The 13,955-nt window shown below is 41.0% G+C and overlaps 3 protein-coding genes across 3 annotated transcripts; 1 reads left to right on the top strand and 2 right to left on the bottom strand.

The window, feature by feature from the left end:
- Positions 1-4,617: 4,617 nt before the first annotated feature.
- On the top strand, positions 4,618-5,279 carry GCK72_016117 (uncharacterized protein; the record flags this gene model as incomplete). The annotated part of the gene is made up of 2 exons (XM_053731332.1): positions 4,618-4,696; positions 4,954-5,279. 2 exons carry the CDS (start codon positions 4,618-4,620, stop codon positions 5,277-5,279), a joined length of 405 nt encoding a protein of 134 aa, XP_053586104.1.
- A 2,004-nt stretch (positions 5,280-7,283) lies between these two features.
- GCK72_016118 (uncharacterized protein) lies at positions 7,284-8,480 on the bottom strand (the record flags this gene model as incomplete). Its single annotated transcript, XM_053731333.1, has 5 exons — positions 7,284-7,490; positions 7,607-7,696; positions 7,774-7,827; positions 7,876-8,033; positions 8,294-8,480. The coding sequence occupies 5 exons, from the start codon at positions 8,478-8,480 to the stop codon at positions 7,284-7,286; spliced, it is 696 nt and encodes a 231-aa protein (XP_053586105.1).
- Positions 8,481-8,997: 517 nt separating this feature from the next.
- GCK72_016119 (uncharacterized protein) lies at positions 8,998-9,517 on the bottom strand (the record flags this gene model as incomplete). Its single annotated transcript, XM_053731334.1, has 3 exons — positions 8,998-9,199; positions 9,242-9,408; positions 9,455-9,517. The coding sequence occupies 3 exons, from the start codon at positions 9,515-9,517 to the stop codon at positions 8,998-9,000; spliced, it is 432 nt and encodes a 143-aa protein (XP_053586106.1).
- Between the last annotated feature and the right edge of the window lie 4,438 nt (positions 9,518-13,955).

Here is a 13,955-nt window from a genome sequence, read left to right on the forward strand (position 1 = left end):
CCTCCTGTTTTTGGGAGTGGAGATCAAAATTTGAGTAAGATTTTTGAATTTACACACAAGATACCCTGAGCTCCGTAGATCTGCACAATAAAGCGTACATCTGAAACTCTGATTTCAATTTTAGACCACGTCCACAAATATCATCATTTTTGACAATGAGTTGAGATTTTAATACCATTGGAAAGCCCTAACTATTTTGGATCGATGTCATTTGAACGATTTTAATTGACACTTTAAAAAATCAGAGGAAAAATCCCATCATTTTTCCAGAAAACTCTTCACTCCCCTCTCTCTCCTATCACAAAGTTTCTTCCTAAGTTTGTTTCTCTGAAAAAAAAAACGAAAGTAATGGCAAAATAAACACTCTCTTTCTCTTTCTCTCAATAAACTAAAAAATAGGAATAGAGAGAGGCACCAAATTTGAAGTGCAAAACAAACAGGGGAAGAAGTTTTGAGAAATACTGAAAAATACAGTGAGTGTGGGGTGTCTGGAACTGATAACAGGGGGGATAGTGATGTGAATTGTTTTGAAATTGAGGAAACTTTATAATAATTTCATGAAAAACTGGATGGTGTAACTATATCATGTCTAGACGTGCTTATACTTGTATTTTGAGAATCAAATTAAAAATATGTACTGACTAGGGAAGGTCATGGACTCGGTCCGGAGTTTTGAGTCGTGACCTATATCATTGGAAAGCTGAGAAAACGCTGATTCCAAATATATATTCAGTTTTTGCCCTCGAGGCCGGGTATTCAAGGAAAACAAGGTCAAAGTTCACAAAAATGACAAATTATTGCCTTTTTAACACGCGAAAAAGTTTTGAAATTTTTTTTGCGATTTTCGCTTGTTAAAAAGGCAATAATTTGTCATTTTCTAAACTTTGACCTCGTTTTTCTCGAATACCAGGCCTCGAGGGCAAAAACTGAATATATATTTGGAATCAGCGTTTTCTCAGCTTTCCAATGATATAGGTCACGACTCAAAACTCCGGACCGAGTCCATGACCTTCCCTAGTGAGATTTTGGATAGAGTATTATCTGGACGTAATTACAGAAGGATATGACTACTATGAAGGGATCATTGGTATATGGTATATGGTATATGGTATATGGTATATAGTATATGGTATATGGTATATGTGGTTAACGTTTTCAATTTCAGGACGATTTTTGGCTTAAAATAAATCTCGATCGCGTTCTAAGGTTACACTAAAAAAAATGATACAGTGACCAAGGTAGACTGACCATAGTTAATGTTTTAACCAATTTTAGGTTACTTTTTCAAAATGTCATATTTTTTTCTTCAAAATGTCATATTTAAATATTTGGAAAAAAAATTTGGTGAGGAAACGAGGAATTTAGCAAAAAAAAGTATTAATTGAAGTATACATTGTTAAAATTAGTTTGGCACAAAAAATTATATGTCTAACTTCAAAGAAATGTCGAAAACTTTCAAATGTCTCATGCACATATCGAAATGTTGTATATTTGCTCTTTCAGAAGAAAACTAGTAGTGGGGGGCGGCGGTGGAAACAGACAAGTAGGTATATTTAGTACAGGGAGCTGCTATTTCAAGCGTCTGGGTTGAACAAATATTACGCTGATTATTGGTTTTATGCATGATACATATTATGGGAAAATCTGGAATTTTTTCCAGAAAAATGGTAAAAAAGGAAAAAAAAAACTGAGAAAACCCTAAAAAAGAGCCAGATGAAATTTGATATCTTCCCTAGGAATAATGAAAAAAAACTACGTGTATATATAGACAGGAAAACATATGTATCATATACATACTAACACAAAAAATATATGGGTATCCGAATGAATCTCAGGTTACCCCTCGCCAATACAGGGATGACAAAAAAGGGATTCCAGAACTTTTATTTTTAGATTTTACTGAAATTGGGTATCAATTTCATACTTAGTTAGCTATGACGCGTTGATTGACTATAAACATGACGTGGTTTCAATAATGACGAAATTTTTTTTTTGAGCTACAAAACCTGTCATAACGCGAAATTTTGAAGTTTTAAGGGAATCTCATTATGATTTTCAGATTTAGCGCATCAAGACGGTTCAGGAAAGTATAATCATGACATATTTCTGACAAGTTTGGGTTTTGGACCCAAAAGGTGTATAGAAAGGGTCTAAAATTGAAAATTTCAAACATGGGGCGCGATTATACTTTTCTGAACCGTCTCAAAGCGCCGATGTCAAAAATACTATTTTGACATGGATTACGCCAATCCTGTCCGAGCTACGGTAGATTTTGTAGTTTGTAGTTTTCGTGTCGAGACCCAAAAGTTTCGAAATTTCAAAAGTATGTCTTGATTATACTTTTCTGAACCGCCTGAGCCCCCTGATGTTAGAAATCTAACCTATAACTCTATTCGAGAAGTTTTGACCGAATTACGATAGGATTTGTACTTTTGTAGTTTTCGTGTCGAGACCCAAAAATTTCGAAATTTCAAAAGTATGGCTTGAGTATACTTTTCTGAAGCGTCTCAATGCGCTGAATTCAAATATCACACTCAAACCTTCTAGAAATCGAAATACATAGAGTTTCAGCCAAAAACATTTTTTCGAACATTGCCCCAAATTTCATCATTTTTGGCCTACAATTTTGGAATTTTCAGTATTATCTCCTTATTTTCACATTCTAAACCCTAGAAACCCAACTAAAACAAAAAAAACATACCGTTCGTTGATAATCGGATGGGGAGATGTCTCTGTGCCGCTTTCAATGGAAAGTGGAACTTTTTCGAAAAATTGGAAAAAGTTGGAAGTTTTGTGTCGAGGTGGTAGTAGTATACACAGAGAGAGAGTTTGCCAAAGTGTATATTTGCTCTTTCTCTGTGCCGCCCGTCTTCATTCGGGAAGAGAGAGGGGACCTGGAAAAGTAAATATGACCCCCCCCCCCTGTCGTTTTTTCGTTTTTTTTGTTTGTCATCCTGAGAGAGAATTGGGATGACATTGTTAAGAATAGAACACGGTAACTAATCATGATTTGAAATTTAAAATGTTCAGCGTGGCCGAGAATACCACACTTTTACTAAACTAGGCCGCGCAAATTCTACATAAAATAGGATTTTCTGTTTTCTGCAGAAGCTCTGAGTCAAATCTGACACAGTTATTAAGCGGCAGAGTTTGGCATAAAAAGATGACATAGAAACCCAAAATTTCAAAAAAAAACATAATAGGGGGTCAAGTCATGATATATTGATTGTGAAGACACTTACCAGTTTTCGAGTCTCCTTTTAGATGACGGTTCATTTATCGATTCGTCTAAAGTTTTTTTTTGGAGACGCCACGTTCAAACGACCTATAAATTTGGTTATAAGTAGTTTCGACCACGTGGAATCCATTTCCGAAGTCAAAACTTGCTGAATGTCTATGAGAGCCGAGTTATGAGCTCTCAAACTTTTCATATAATCAAGCTGTTTCACATGGAATCCCAAATCGCCATCGCGCGGTTCCATTTGTGTTCCCCAGCGGTTTATCTGTGCTCGTACGTTGCAAAAATAAGAATATCTTGCGTACTACTTTGGAATTCCACGTGAAAAAGCGTATCCACATGAAAAGTTTGAGAGCTTATAACTCGGCTCTCATAGACATTCAGCAAGTTTTGACTTCAGAAATGGACTCCACGTGGTCGAAAATACCTATAACCGAACTTATAGGTCGTTTGAAAGTGGCGTCTCCAAAGACTTCCCTTGTAAGTCAGTACAGTCTGCCGCCCTTCCATCTGTCCTTGCAAAGTGTTTATCTCAAGATCTAGAACGGCGCGGCGCATAACTCGCTTGAAACTCAATATTATGAGCTGAAATAGTATACGAAAAGGTAGATCTCGGTGAGATCCATATTTCGGTATATTTTTCTGCTAATAACATTGAGTTTGAAATGAGTTACAGTACCGGTCAAAAGGTTGTAAACTTTGATCGTTTTCAGTGGACAATGTTCAGAGGAATTACGGTATCCCTGATTGCTCCACAAAGTAAATGTTGTATGGACTGTACAAAACAAACGTAGAGCTTCATTTTTGTAGTTAACAACTTTTTTGTACGGACACTCCCTAGCAAGATACATATCGGCAAACTAATTTCTCCCTTAAATCGACAACTTTCAGATTTTTGAGCTGTCCCCTTTAAATGACCATAACTCTCTAGGGATTACCCGTACAAAAAAGTTGTCAACTACAAAAATAAAGTTCTACCTTTGTTCTGTATGGTCCATACAGAACATTTATTTGGTAGGGCAATCAGTAATACCGTAATACTCTTTCAAAGTTGGACAATTTCAACTGAAAACGGCCAAAATTAGAACCTTTTGACCGGTACTGTGGCTTACTTAAAACTCAATCTTATAATCTGAAAATATATCAAAATGAAGAACTCGCTGAAATTTACATATTGGTATATTTTTCAGCTCATAAAATTTAGTTTGAAGCGAGTTAAAATCTTTTTGTTATAATTTTTTGACCGGTACTGTATAAACACTCAGAAACATCACCTACCCAGTTTCCATGTTAATTAGCTAATTAGCAATGCAAATATAAATTGATATATAAGTTACTGTTGTTGTCATTAACCACATATTTTTTCCAACGATTTACCAATGACATCGCTCTTTGTTTTCAGTACAGTAATATTTCTAATCTTTCACTCAACATTTGCTCACGTCCATAGTCATATCGGTAGGTGACCTAGAATCCTAAATTTTCAAATCTAACTCGAAAAGTTGGATTAAAATCGGTCAATTCCGTCAAAATTGATGAAAAAACTGAATTTTTGTCTAAAATGCCTGAAATCTGGTGAAAAATTACCGAAAATAGCCGAAAATCCAAACTGTGAATGCCCAAAACGAGTCACAGGCGCCCCAAACGATAAAAGAGTCGATTTTGCCTCAAAAATCTCAATTTTTCTCCTAAAAACCAGATTTTTAAATTTCCAGACTGCCGTTGCCCCCGATTCACCGAATCCTACTCAATCGAAGGTTCCTTCTCCATTGATCTCTACGCAACCCTAGGACCCGTAGATCACATCGACTACAGTAACCAATGCACGAATGTCCGAGTAACCTGCACATCATTCTCCCCTCAATGGGATTCTGACGGATGGGCGGTGTATAATGGAACGATGACGTCATTGTTGAGTGGGACGTCGAGAATCTGGTGTGGAGATGGGGCGGAGTGGAATGTTGAGATGAAGAAGGGAGGGGGAGAGACACAGATATGGACTGATGTTTCGGTGTACTGTCAGAGTTATCGGGCGAGATGATCCATTTTTTGGTTTTTCAAAAAAATATTGAAACATTTTTGAATAAATCATAACTAATTTCCTATTTTTATAGCGATGCTTGAAATTTATTTAAAAAAAAACAATTCATGAGCAATTACAGACCGCGGGTTTTCCTCAGATTGAGGCTGATAGATTTTACGTCCGATATGGCAAAAAAATCCCGGAAAATTTCGAAAATTGTGATTTCCATACTTGTCAACGGGCCAAAACGGGTCGACACGGGCCGGCTCGTAACTCGCGTCAAAATGAATATTATGAGCTGAAAAATATACCAAAATGTAGATCTCGACGAGTTCTATGTCACTGATGTAATACGGGTCGAATGGCTATTCGTTAATATGCCGCGGGCCGGGAAAAAGTGGCAAAAAACGCGAAAATGGCCAAAAAAGGCATTCTAGCCCGGCCCGCGGCATATTAACGAATAGCCATCCGGCCCGTAGTAGGCCACGGACATAGAGCTCGTCGAGATCTACATTTTGGTATATTTTTCAGCTCATAATATTCATTTTGACGCGAGTTACGAGCCGGCCCGTGTCGCCCCGTTTCGGCCCGTTGACAAGTATGGCGATTTCTAGGTGAAAAAAACTCACAAACTCTAGATTTATAGGTTATTTGGCATGTAGAACCCAGAAAAAACTATCAAAAAAAGATTCAAGGTGGTTTGGCTACCATGGGGATCGAACCCTGGACCCTTTGGGCGATAGGCACTACACCTAATGAAAAATTGCGATTTTTAAGTAAAAAAAAACTGAGAAACTCAAGATTTTTCGAAAAAATAATGATTTCGACCTTTCCGATTACTTTATCTAGTTAAGAATACAAATCAATAATCAGTTGTCATGGATAATTAGCTAATTAGCAATCAAATATGTTTTTTTCTGTTCCTCTAGTTGGCGTCTGCTAAATGTATGTCTTTTAATAGTTGGTAATCTTCAAAACAATTTATAGAGAAGTATGGGAGCTTGTTAGGACACAAAGTGTAGTTTGATCTTTGATCACTGACCATTCTCTAGTCTGGCCAACTACACTGTCCCACAAGCCTATCCTTAATGAGGTGCCTATCGCTAAGCCTAAGGGGTCCCGGTTAATGAGGTCCCGATTAATGAGGTCCCTATATCCTTAATTAGGTATGCAATTTCAGATTTTCAGATTTTCAGATTTTCAGATTTTCAGAATTTCAGATTTTCAGAATTTCAGATTTTCAGATTTTCAGAATTTCAGATTTTCAGAATTTCAGATATTCAGATTTTCAGAATTTCAGATTTTCAGAATTTCAGCATTTTCAGCAATTTCAGATTTTCAGAATTTCAGCAATTTCAGAATTTCAGAATTTCAGATTTTTTGGAAATTCATTTAGAGCCCCGGGTGGGTGTCGAACCGGCGGAGGGGAACCGACTGCCGGTTGGACACACAACCGGGTGCGCCAACTGTGTAACCTAGACTGAGGGGTAAGATGATATTTATATACCGAGCGCGCGCGCCCCCCTCGCGGGGCGCCTTGTCCCCTCGAGGGGCGCCCGGTGTGTGGAGAGAGGGGAATGTCTCTGCGTCTCTCATACCAGGCGCATCTCTCTCGTCGGCGCCCCCTCGAGGGGCGCCCGGTGTGGGGAGAGATGAGAATGTCTCTGCGTCTCTCATACCAGATGGAGGCCTGTGCCCGCTCCCTCGAAGTTTCTCGAAGTTTTCTTTGTGTCTCTCATGGGAAGATCGTCTCTCGTCTCGGCTCCCCCTTTCTCGGCGTCTCTCAGAAGATATCATTGCGTCGCGCTCTCTCGTTTCTGAGGGAATCTCTCTCCTTCAGGGAAACGTGGCTTGAACACCCCACATCTTCAAGGAAACGTGGCTTAAACCCCCCACATCTTCAAGGAAACGTGGCTTAAACCCCCCACATCTGAAATTAAGGAGAAAACATTTTTCAACATAACCAAATTTATTCGAAACCTTTGAATAATTATACGTTTAAAAATCTTGGGACATTTATAATCAATAATCTTCGGGTTCGTCTTTTGGATCGATTGTTGGCATTGGAGGCATTGGAGACATTGTTGGCATTGGAGGCATCGATTGGTTGTTATGCAAATTGTGAGTTGGGTACATTGGTGGAGGGAATGTTGTCGGGAAGAATGGTGGTGGCGTTGGCAAGAAGAATGTCCAGATGCACTGTTGCGGGAGTTGTGGAGGCGGCAAGGTCTGAAACTTCACAAGTATGTAAACAGAAATGTCTAATCTACCCCTATAAATGACGTCCCAATGGCTAATTTCCCCATAAATGGTGCCCCAATGGTCAATTTCCCCCTATAAATTACCTGCATTGGTCCAATTGGTGCCGCAGATTGTTGTGGTGGTTGTCCAATTCGTGTCATGGCCGGAGGTGGTGTTGTTGGCATAGGGGCTGGCTGAAAATTTATAAGTTTTCATTTCTAATTTCACCCCATAAATGATCCCCCCATGTCTGAATTCCCCTATAAGTTACCTGGAAACTGCCGTTTGGAAATATTTCGTTGAATCTGTCGAGTAATGAGCGTGACTGAAAAATAATCTATATACAAGAAATTTGAAAATTTTTTAATTTTACCTCCGACGATTCAACCTTATTCCGCTGAGCGTGATGCCATATTGGGCATGCATCTTGTGTCCGGTGAAACGCATTCTTGCTGCGTTTCATATTGCCCCATCCAAGGCATCCAGGAGTTGGGCAACTTGAGACCGAGAGTGCCTTTCCTCTCAAATCATCTGAAGACGCATAATGAATATTTTCAAAAACTTTGAAAAGGCTTACCCAGCTCGATTGGGCTCTTCCAAGACATACGCAAAATTGGAATAACGGGAAGGGAAGAAATTGTGGACGAATTCATTTTGCAGGTTCGCAAAGTGGTGAATGAATGATTGGAAGTCGTTTTCGAGGACTGTTTGTGTAAAGTGCATCCTCCCTCCTTCTACCAGCTCATGATTGAAAGCGATGACTGTTCACCCAGAAGCAACATGATGCTTACCGAGTGCGTCTTTGTAAATTTTGATTGTACCCACAAGAGTCATATTCTGGAACTTGTCATCCAAAAGAGGGATCATTTGCGGATATGGCTTAAATCCCGTGGTGCGCTGATCCTGTGGTGGGAAGGGCATTACAGGAGATGGTGGTGGAGATTGTGGATCTGTTGGGAGTGGAGTTTCGTCAAACATGGTGAATGAATGAATGTTTCAGGCAGCCAACGGTTTATATACCCTACACTCGCACCGTTTCAGATGATTTTTGACCCATTTCTTGACTAGTCTATCATTATTCGCCAAATTTCTGGAAAAGGGGGCTCTGATCTTCTTGTTGGACTGTTTCATCGCTTTCCGGATCAAGAAGTATATGCAGTAGAATCCACACACGTCCGAGAGGAGTCCTTGTACGGGGGAGTCGAAGACTTTTTTCCACTTGACACAGTTTTTGGTGAAAAATTCCCGAAACTCTGATTGTGGGTCTGCACCACTGCTATCCATAAAATAGCCAAAGTTTCGGTCGTCAACCCAGAGAGCTACCCAATGTTCTCCAGAATCATCACTAGGCGCTGTATTCCAGATAAATGAGGATGGTCGGCGGAAAATTGTTGGGTGTTGATCACATGGAAAGACTCCAGAAAAGTGTGGTCGTGTAATTTTGCATGTGCTAAGAAACAAATCCAACTGACTGGTTGATAGAGCCATAGTTTATTCAGAAAACACGGTAACGGAACCAAACAGTTTCAATGGGGAACATGGAACCCGATGGGTCACGCAAAAGGGGGGAATTTGGGTAATTTAGGCGAATCTTGTATTTTTCCTCAAAGTAGTGCTTGATTGAGACTTGGCGGCGACGTGGTTGAGGTTTTGAAGCCGACTTGTTGACAAAGTGGTGGGAATGTGGTGTTGCGTCTCTGAAAATTGATAATGACACTGGAATGGAAACGAAAACTTACAGGCTCAATTCTGATCCAGGGGGAATTATGAAGCCATTGCATGAATTCCAAATTTTGGTTGGTCCCAATTCATGCATTTTGCGATTCATCTCCCGAATTTGTTGTGTAGAAATTCTCTCGACACGACCCATCATCATCATATAGGTTGCCAAGCTGATGTCGACATACTGAAAATTGAAAGATAAATTTTGAATACGTGTGTGGTTGGCTTACCCCTGGTTCTGGCGGTGTGTAGTCAGGTGGGAGAGTAATTGGGCGAGCAGTTCCTGGTAGCATGACTGGTGCTTGTGCACAAGTGCGCGATCACTTTTATACTAGTGCCTATGACTCATCATCACATTGCGGAAACCGTCGACCGTGATCATCCCATCAAATTGCGACAAAACAAGCGCGTTCAGGCCTCCCGTCGGTGTCTTCTCGTTGAACTTGATGAAAAGTTGAGTGCTTCCGCTCTGTAGCAGTTCCCATGAATTTGAATCATCAATCGCTGCAAGGTTGAAGACGTAGAATGCAAAGCCGCTTCGGAACATTTTGTAAGTGATTCGTGGACATGATTTGCTGGTCACACACCCAAGCTCTTCGTATAGTCTGGTGAATGCCTGAGCATAATTTTTGTTGTTAAAGTCGCACTGAATTGGCTGTGGAGGATAGACTGTTCCGGCAACATCCAATTGAATTTGGGCCAAGTTGTGGTGAGCAAAATTGAAACAATTCTTTGAAAATTTTCCTTCCATTGCTTCAGGGGAAATCAGCCCAACAATAACTCGGCGTGGCAAAATATCCTGGTAGAGCATGTTGAATGGGAGCTCCATTCGTCCTTCAGGAATCGAAATCACCTTTACCTTCGTGACAGTGAATGGATACCGAGCCGGTGTGGTTCTGAGACGATTTTCCAGGGCAATCGATGCTGACGCGACAACCTCAATAGCTCTCATATGTAGTTTCAGGTCAGTGATGTACATTCTGGCTGGTCCATCTTCCTCAACGCATTCCAGACAGAAGGCATCCGTGTTTCGGTACAGAGTCAATTGAATGTTAATGTGTGGAACCAAGAGACGGTCAGTTTGGAATGGTTCCAAGAAGAGTGGTGTGCAAATGTCAAGACCGTCATCACCCGAAACTGTCCTTTTGGCCGGGTTCACAGTACTCAAATCTTCTTCATCGTTGATCCAGCGTGCAGCTCCAAGAAAGCCTTCCTTGGTTTCATCGTTTTCGCCTAAAAGTGTTTGAATGTACGCTTTGTAGGCGTAGTGTGACGAGTCGTAGACGGGGACGTTGTTATACGAGAGCTTGACTTGATTGAAGAATGTGGCCCCAATGAAATTGGAATGAGAGACGACTACTGGTTTTCCGTCAGTCTTCTTCTTGAGACCAGCCAGATGAACTTTGAATGAAAGGTAAGTTTTGTTGAGTTGGAAGAAGTGGGCACTATCAAAAATGTTGAATGTGTAGGGACCTTTAGCGTCAATTGGGTTTGATGTGGGGAATGTCATCCATTTTCCCTTGTTGAATGCAACTTGACTGGGTGGTGTGTCGAAAAGGCAAATGTTGGCTGTAGCACACGGAGTGCTCTTGTTCATCAATTTTGCCATTTTCCAAAAATGTCACGTTTGCGAGATGAAGACTTGGCAATGGTACGCTTCTTGCGAGTGATCTTCCGTTTTCCAGATTTTTTGGGCTTCTTGGTGGTTCGTCGTCGTCGTCGTTTCACAACCTTCTTACGTTTGACTGTTCGTCGTTTACGGCGTCCACCTTTTTGACCAAGTTTGTCGATTGCTCGATTGACAAGTGAATTGTATGAATTTGAAGCGTTCTTTGACAGCGACTGTTTAAACGAGTCACCAGCCGCCACGTCGTTTGCAACGCGAAGTGAGGAATCCATGACTTCGCGGCCAACTGAGACTCCCATCCGCTTTAGAAGAGGTACGGCAGAAATGAAGAGCTTTCCGAGTAATTGTGAAAACGGGCCATTTCCCCGCTGATAGACACTTCCGGCACGAAATCCACCAAAACCTGCTTGATTTGGGTCACACTCAAAGAAGGCAACCCAATCAACAGAGCGATCAGGATCAAAATCAACGTACATCGTAGGAGAGCGCTTTTGTAACCGATTGAGTGATCAGCCATCAAATGAAATTTTGACTGGTCGGAAGTGTAGCACTATGACCACTTTTCCAGAATTGAAAGGAATGAAATGGTCCCTGTCGTTCTTGATCTGGATTCCTATACGTGAGACGTCAGTTGGTCGAACTCTGACATATAACGGTTTTGTGAAGGTTTGCTCAACATTGGCTCCATTTCCAGTGTTCATGCTGATAACCTTTAAAATTGGGACTTTCATGTGACTGATGGTTTGAGGCTCCACGAGGTCTTCAGAATACACATACATCAAATCGGAACCCGAAAATGTAGAATATTTTCCCAATGTTGGAAAAGTCTTGATTTCACGATCGTGGCCAAGAAAATATGCAAGTCTTGCCGAAAGTTGGACTTGTGACACGCTTTCGTGTGTCGTAATCAGGATCCGTTTGTAGAGTGGGTTATACTCAAAAATTCCGATCGTTGTGTTGGTGGTGTTCAAAATTTTATCCAATTTTGAGGATAGTGTATGATTCAGAATTTCGGTCAGCTCTTGGGGTGTTGAGAATGTGCAACTTTGAATTTTGCACTTGATTGGTGAATTTGCGAACCACACGACAAACTCGTTTTCATTCCATCCATTGTCTTCTGGTAGATTGGAAATCAAGTCGTGCGAGGATGGGTAGATGATGGAAGACAAGCCAACTTCAAATTCACGTTCAAAGTGTATCGGGCTTGGAAGTTGTGTATTGAAATTGGAAATTGATGAAGTTGCCTGGGCATTACTGACTAGGGTGATGTAAAAGTCACTCATGATCTTTGAGTTTTGGGTTAGGTAAGAGGTAACCAATGCAGGAGCCAAGTACGGTCATCCACTGATGTTGTTGAGTTGGATCAGAACAAATTTTATATAGAGCAACAAGACTGACAATGTAGACAATGAAAACTTGGGAACAATAGACAATGAGGGCCCTAGAGCAATCTGTGTTTCCACAAGACCACTTTGAGTTATCCATGATAGTCTTTGAAATCCGATTCTGGGATCCATGAGTTGAATGAGTCGTCGTAGCCTTTGAAACTGACCAAACACTCCCGAATGCCCTTCCTGGTCCGTTTTCTAATGATTCGGTCAATTTCATAGAAATCATCAGGTTTGTTGTAGATTACCATTTCTTCCTCGTACCAGATTCCATCCACCTCTCGATCGAGTGTATCAGCCAAAATGTATGCTGGGATGTCATATGGAATAACCTTGATGACTTTGAAAATTTCTTCAGACCACTTTGCTCTTGTACCCTTTGCGAATGGTGAATTGTCCATCAGGACACGTACCGTGTTCCCAATTTTGAATTTGGCAACTTTTCTTGTGGGTGATCCATAGAGACGTTTCCAAATTTCGGTAGCGTTTTCCCAAGAAACTTTTTCAGGAGAAGTTCCAAGTGACGTCATGAATTTGGCATTGAGACCTTCAACGACTTCAGGCAAAACTCGGGTCCACTCAAAACTCTTTGTGGTCGTAAACCATTTTTCCAGCTGTCTCTTGATGCGCATGATGGCGTTTTCGGCATAACAAGCCTTCACGTTGGTGTTTTTGGGGTTCAGGTGAATGATGCCTAGGTTTTTGCAAAGTTTCCGAAACTGTTTGCCCATAAACTCGGTACCTGAAAATTGAAAATGGGGTAAATCAGGAATTTCAGACTCACCTTTATCGGTATACAGCTTGCTTGGAATCCGCCACTTTGACCGCAAAATTTCTTCATAAGCCTTTGTAACTGTGGCACATTCTTTATTTTTGAGTGGTCTGGCAAACACATAGCGACTAAAGACGTCCACAACCACCAGAATGTAGCAGAAACCTTGGTTGTGGGACTTTAGAGTTGGTAGCATGGCGAGATCTGCCATATGATGGCTATCCGGACCTGTAGCTACCCATTTGTTGTGTTGAATGAACTTGGACTTTGGAAAATGTCTAGTGTAGGCATCATTTGTGTGGAGATAGGCGACAACTTGCTTCCTCTGAATGTCGGGGTGAACTTTTCGAGCCTGCTTCAAGAGGGTTGACACACTACGTAGACCACTTTTGGGATCCGAATAGAGACGTTCAAGGGTTTCCTCTAGCTTTTCCATCGCGTAACACTAAAACTTCGTGGTGATGCGCGGGTTCGGTATTTCCGTCGTGGGTTGAGAATGAAACGTTCGGGGAAATCGGTTTTTTTCAGCTCTTCAGATAGCAGTGCTAAACTTGGTTGCACTCCATGTAATGGTGCCTCATTGGTCAAATCGTCGGCAATCCGCTTAATGTTGTGAATCGTGATTGGGTTACCAAAAATCGTTAGTTTTCCAGTACTCTTCTCAAGTTGGAAAATATTTGGAAATTTCCCGATATGCTCCAAAAAGCGCTTTTTGGCAATTTCAGGGGTGATGAGTGGTGCAGTTGTGGTATCACTAGTCGGTTGTGGGTCGTGAAGGCTTGAACGGCGTGTGCGTGGTGGTGGTTGTTGTGGACTTGGCGGTGTTGGTGTAAATATAGTGTTCTCTGTCACACTGGGGGTTTCTTCGGATGCTTCAGGCTCCTCCTGGGTGTCTAGTCGGGTTTTCACAATGTTGGTCAAGTGTGATCGTAAATGAGCCACTT

Source organism: Caenorhabditis remanei, chromosome IV, assembly GCF_010183535.1.
Source record: "Caenorhabditis remanei strain PX506 chromosome IV, whole genome shotgun sequence".
NCBI classification, from domain to species: domain Eukaryota; kingdom Metazoa; phylum Nematoda; class Chromadorea; order Rhabditida; family Rhabditidae; genus Caenorhabditis; species Caenorhabditis remanei.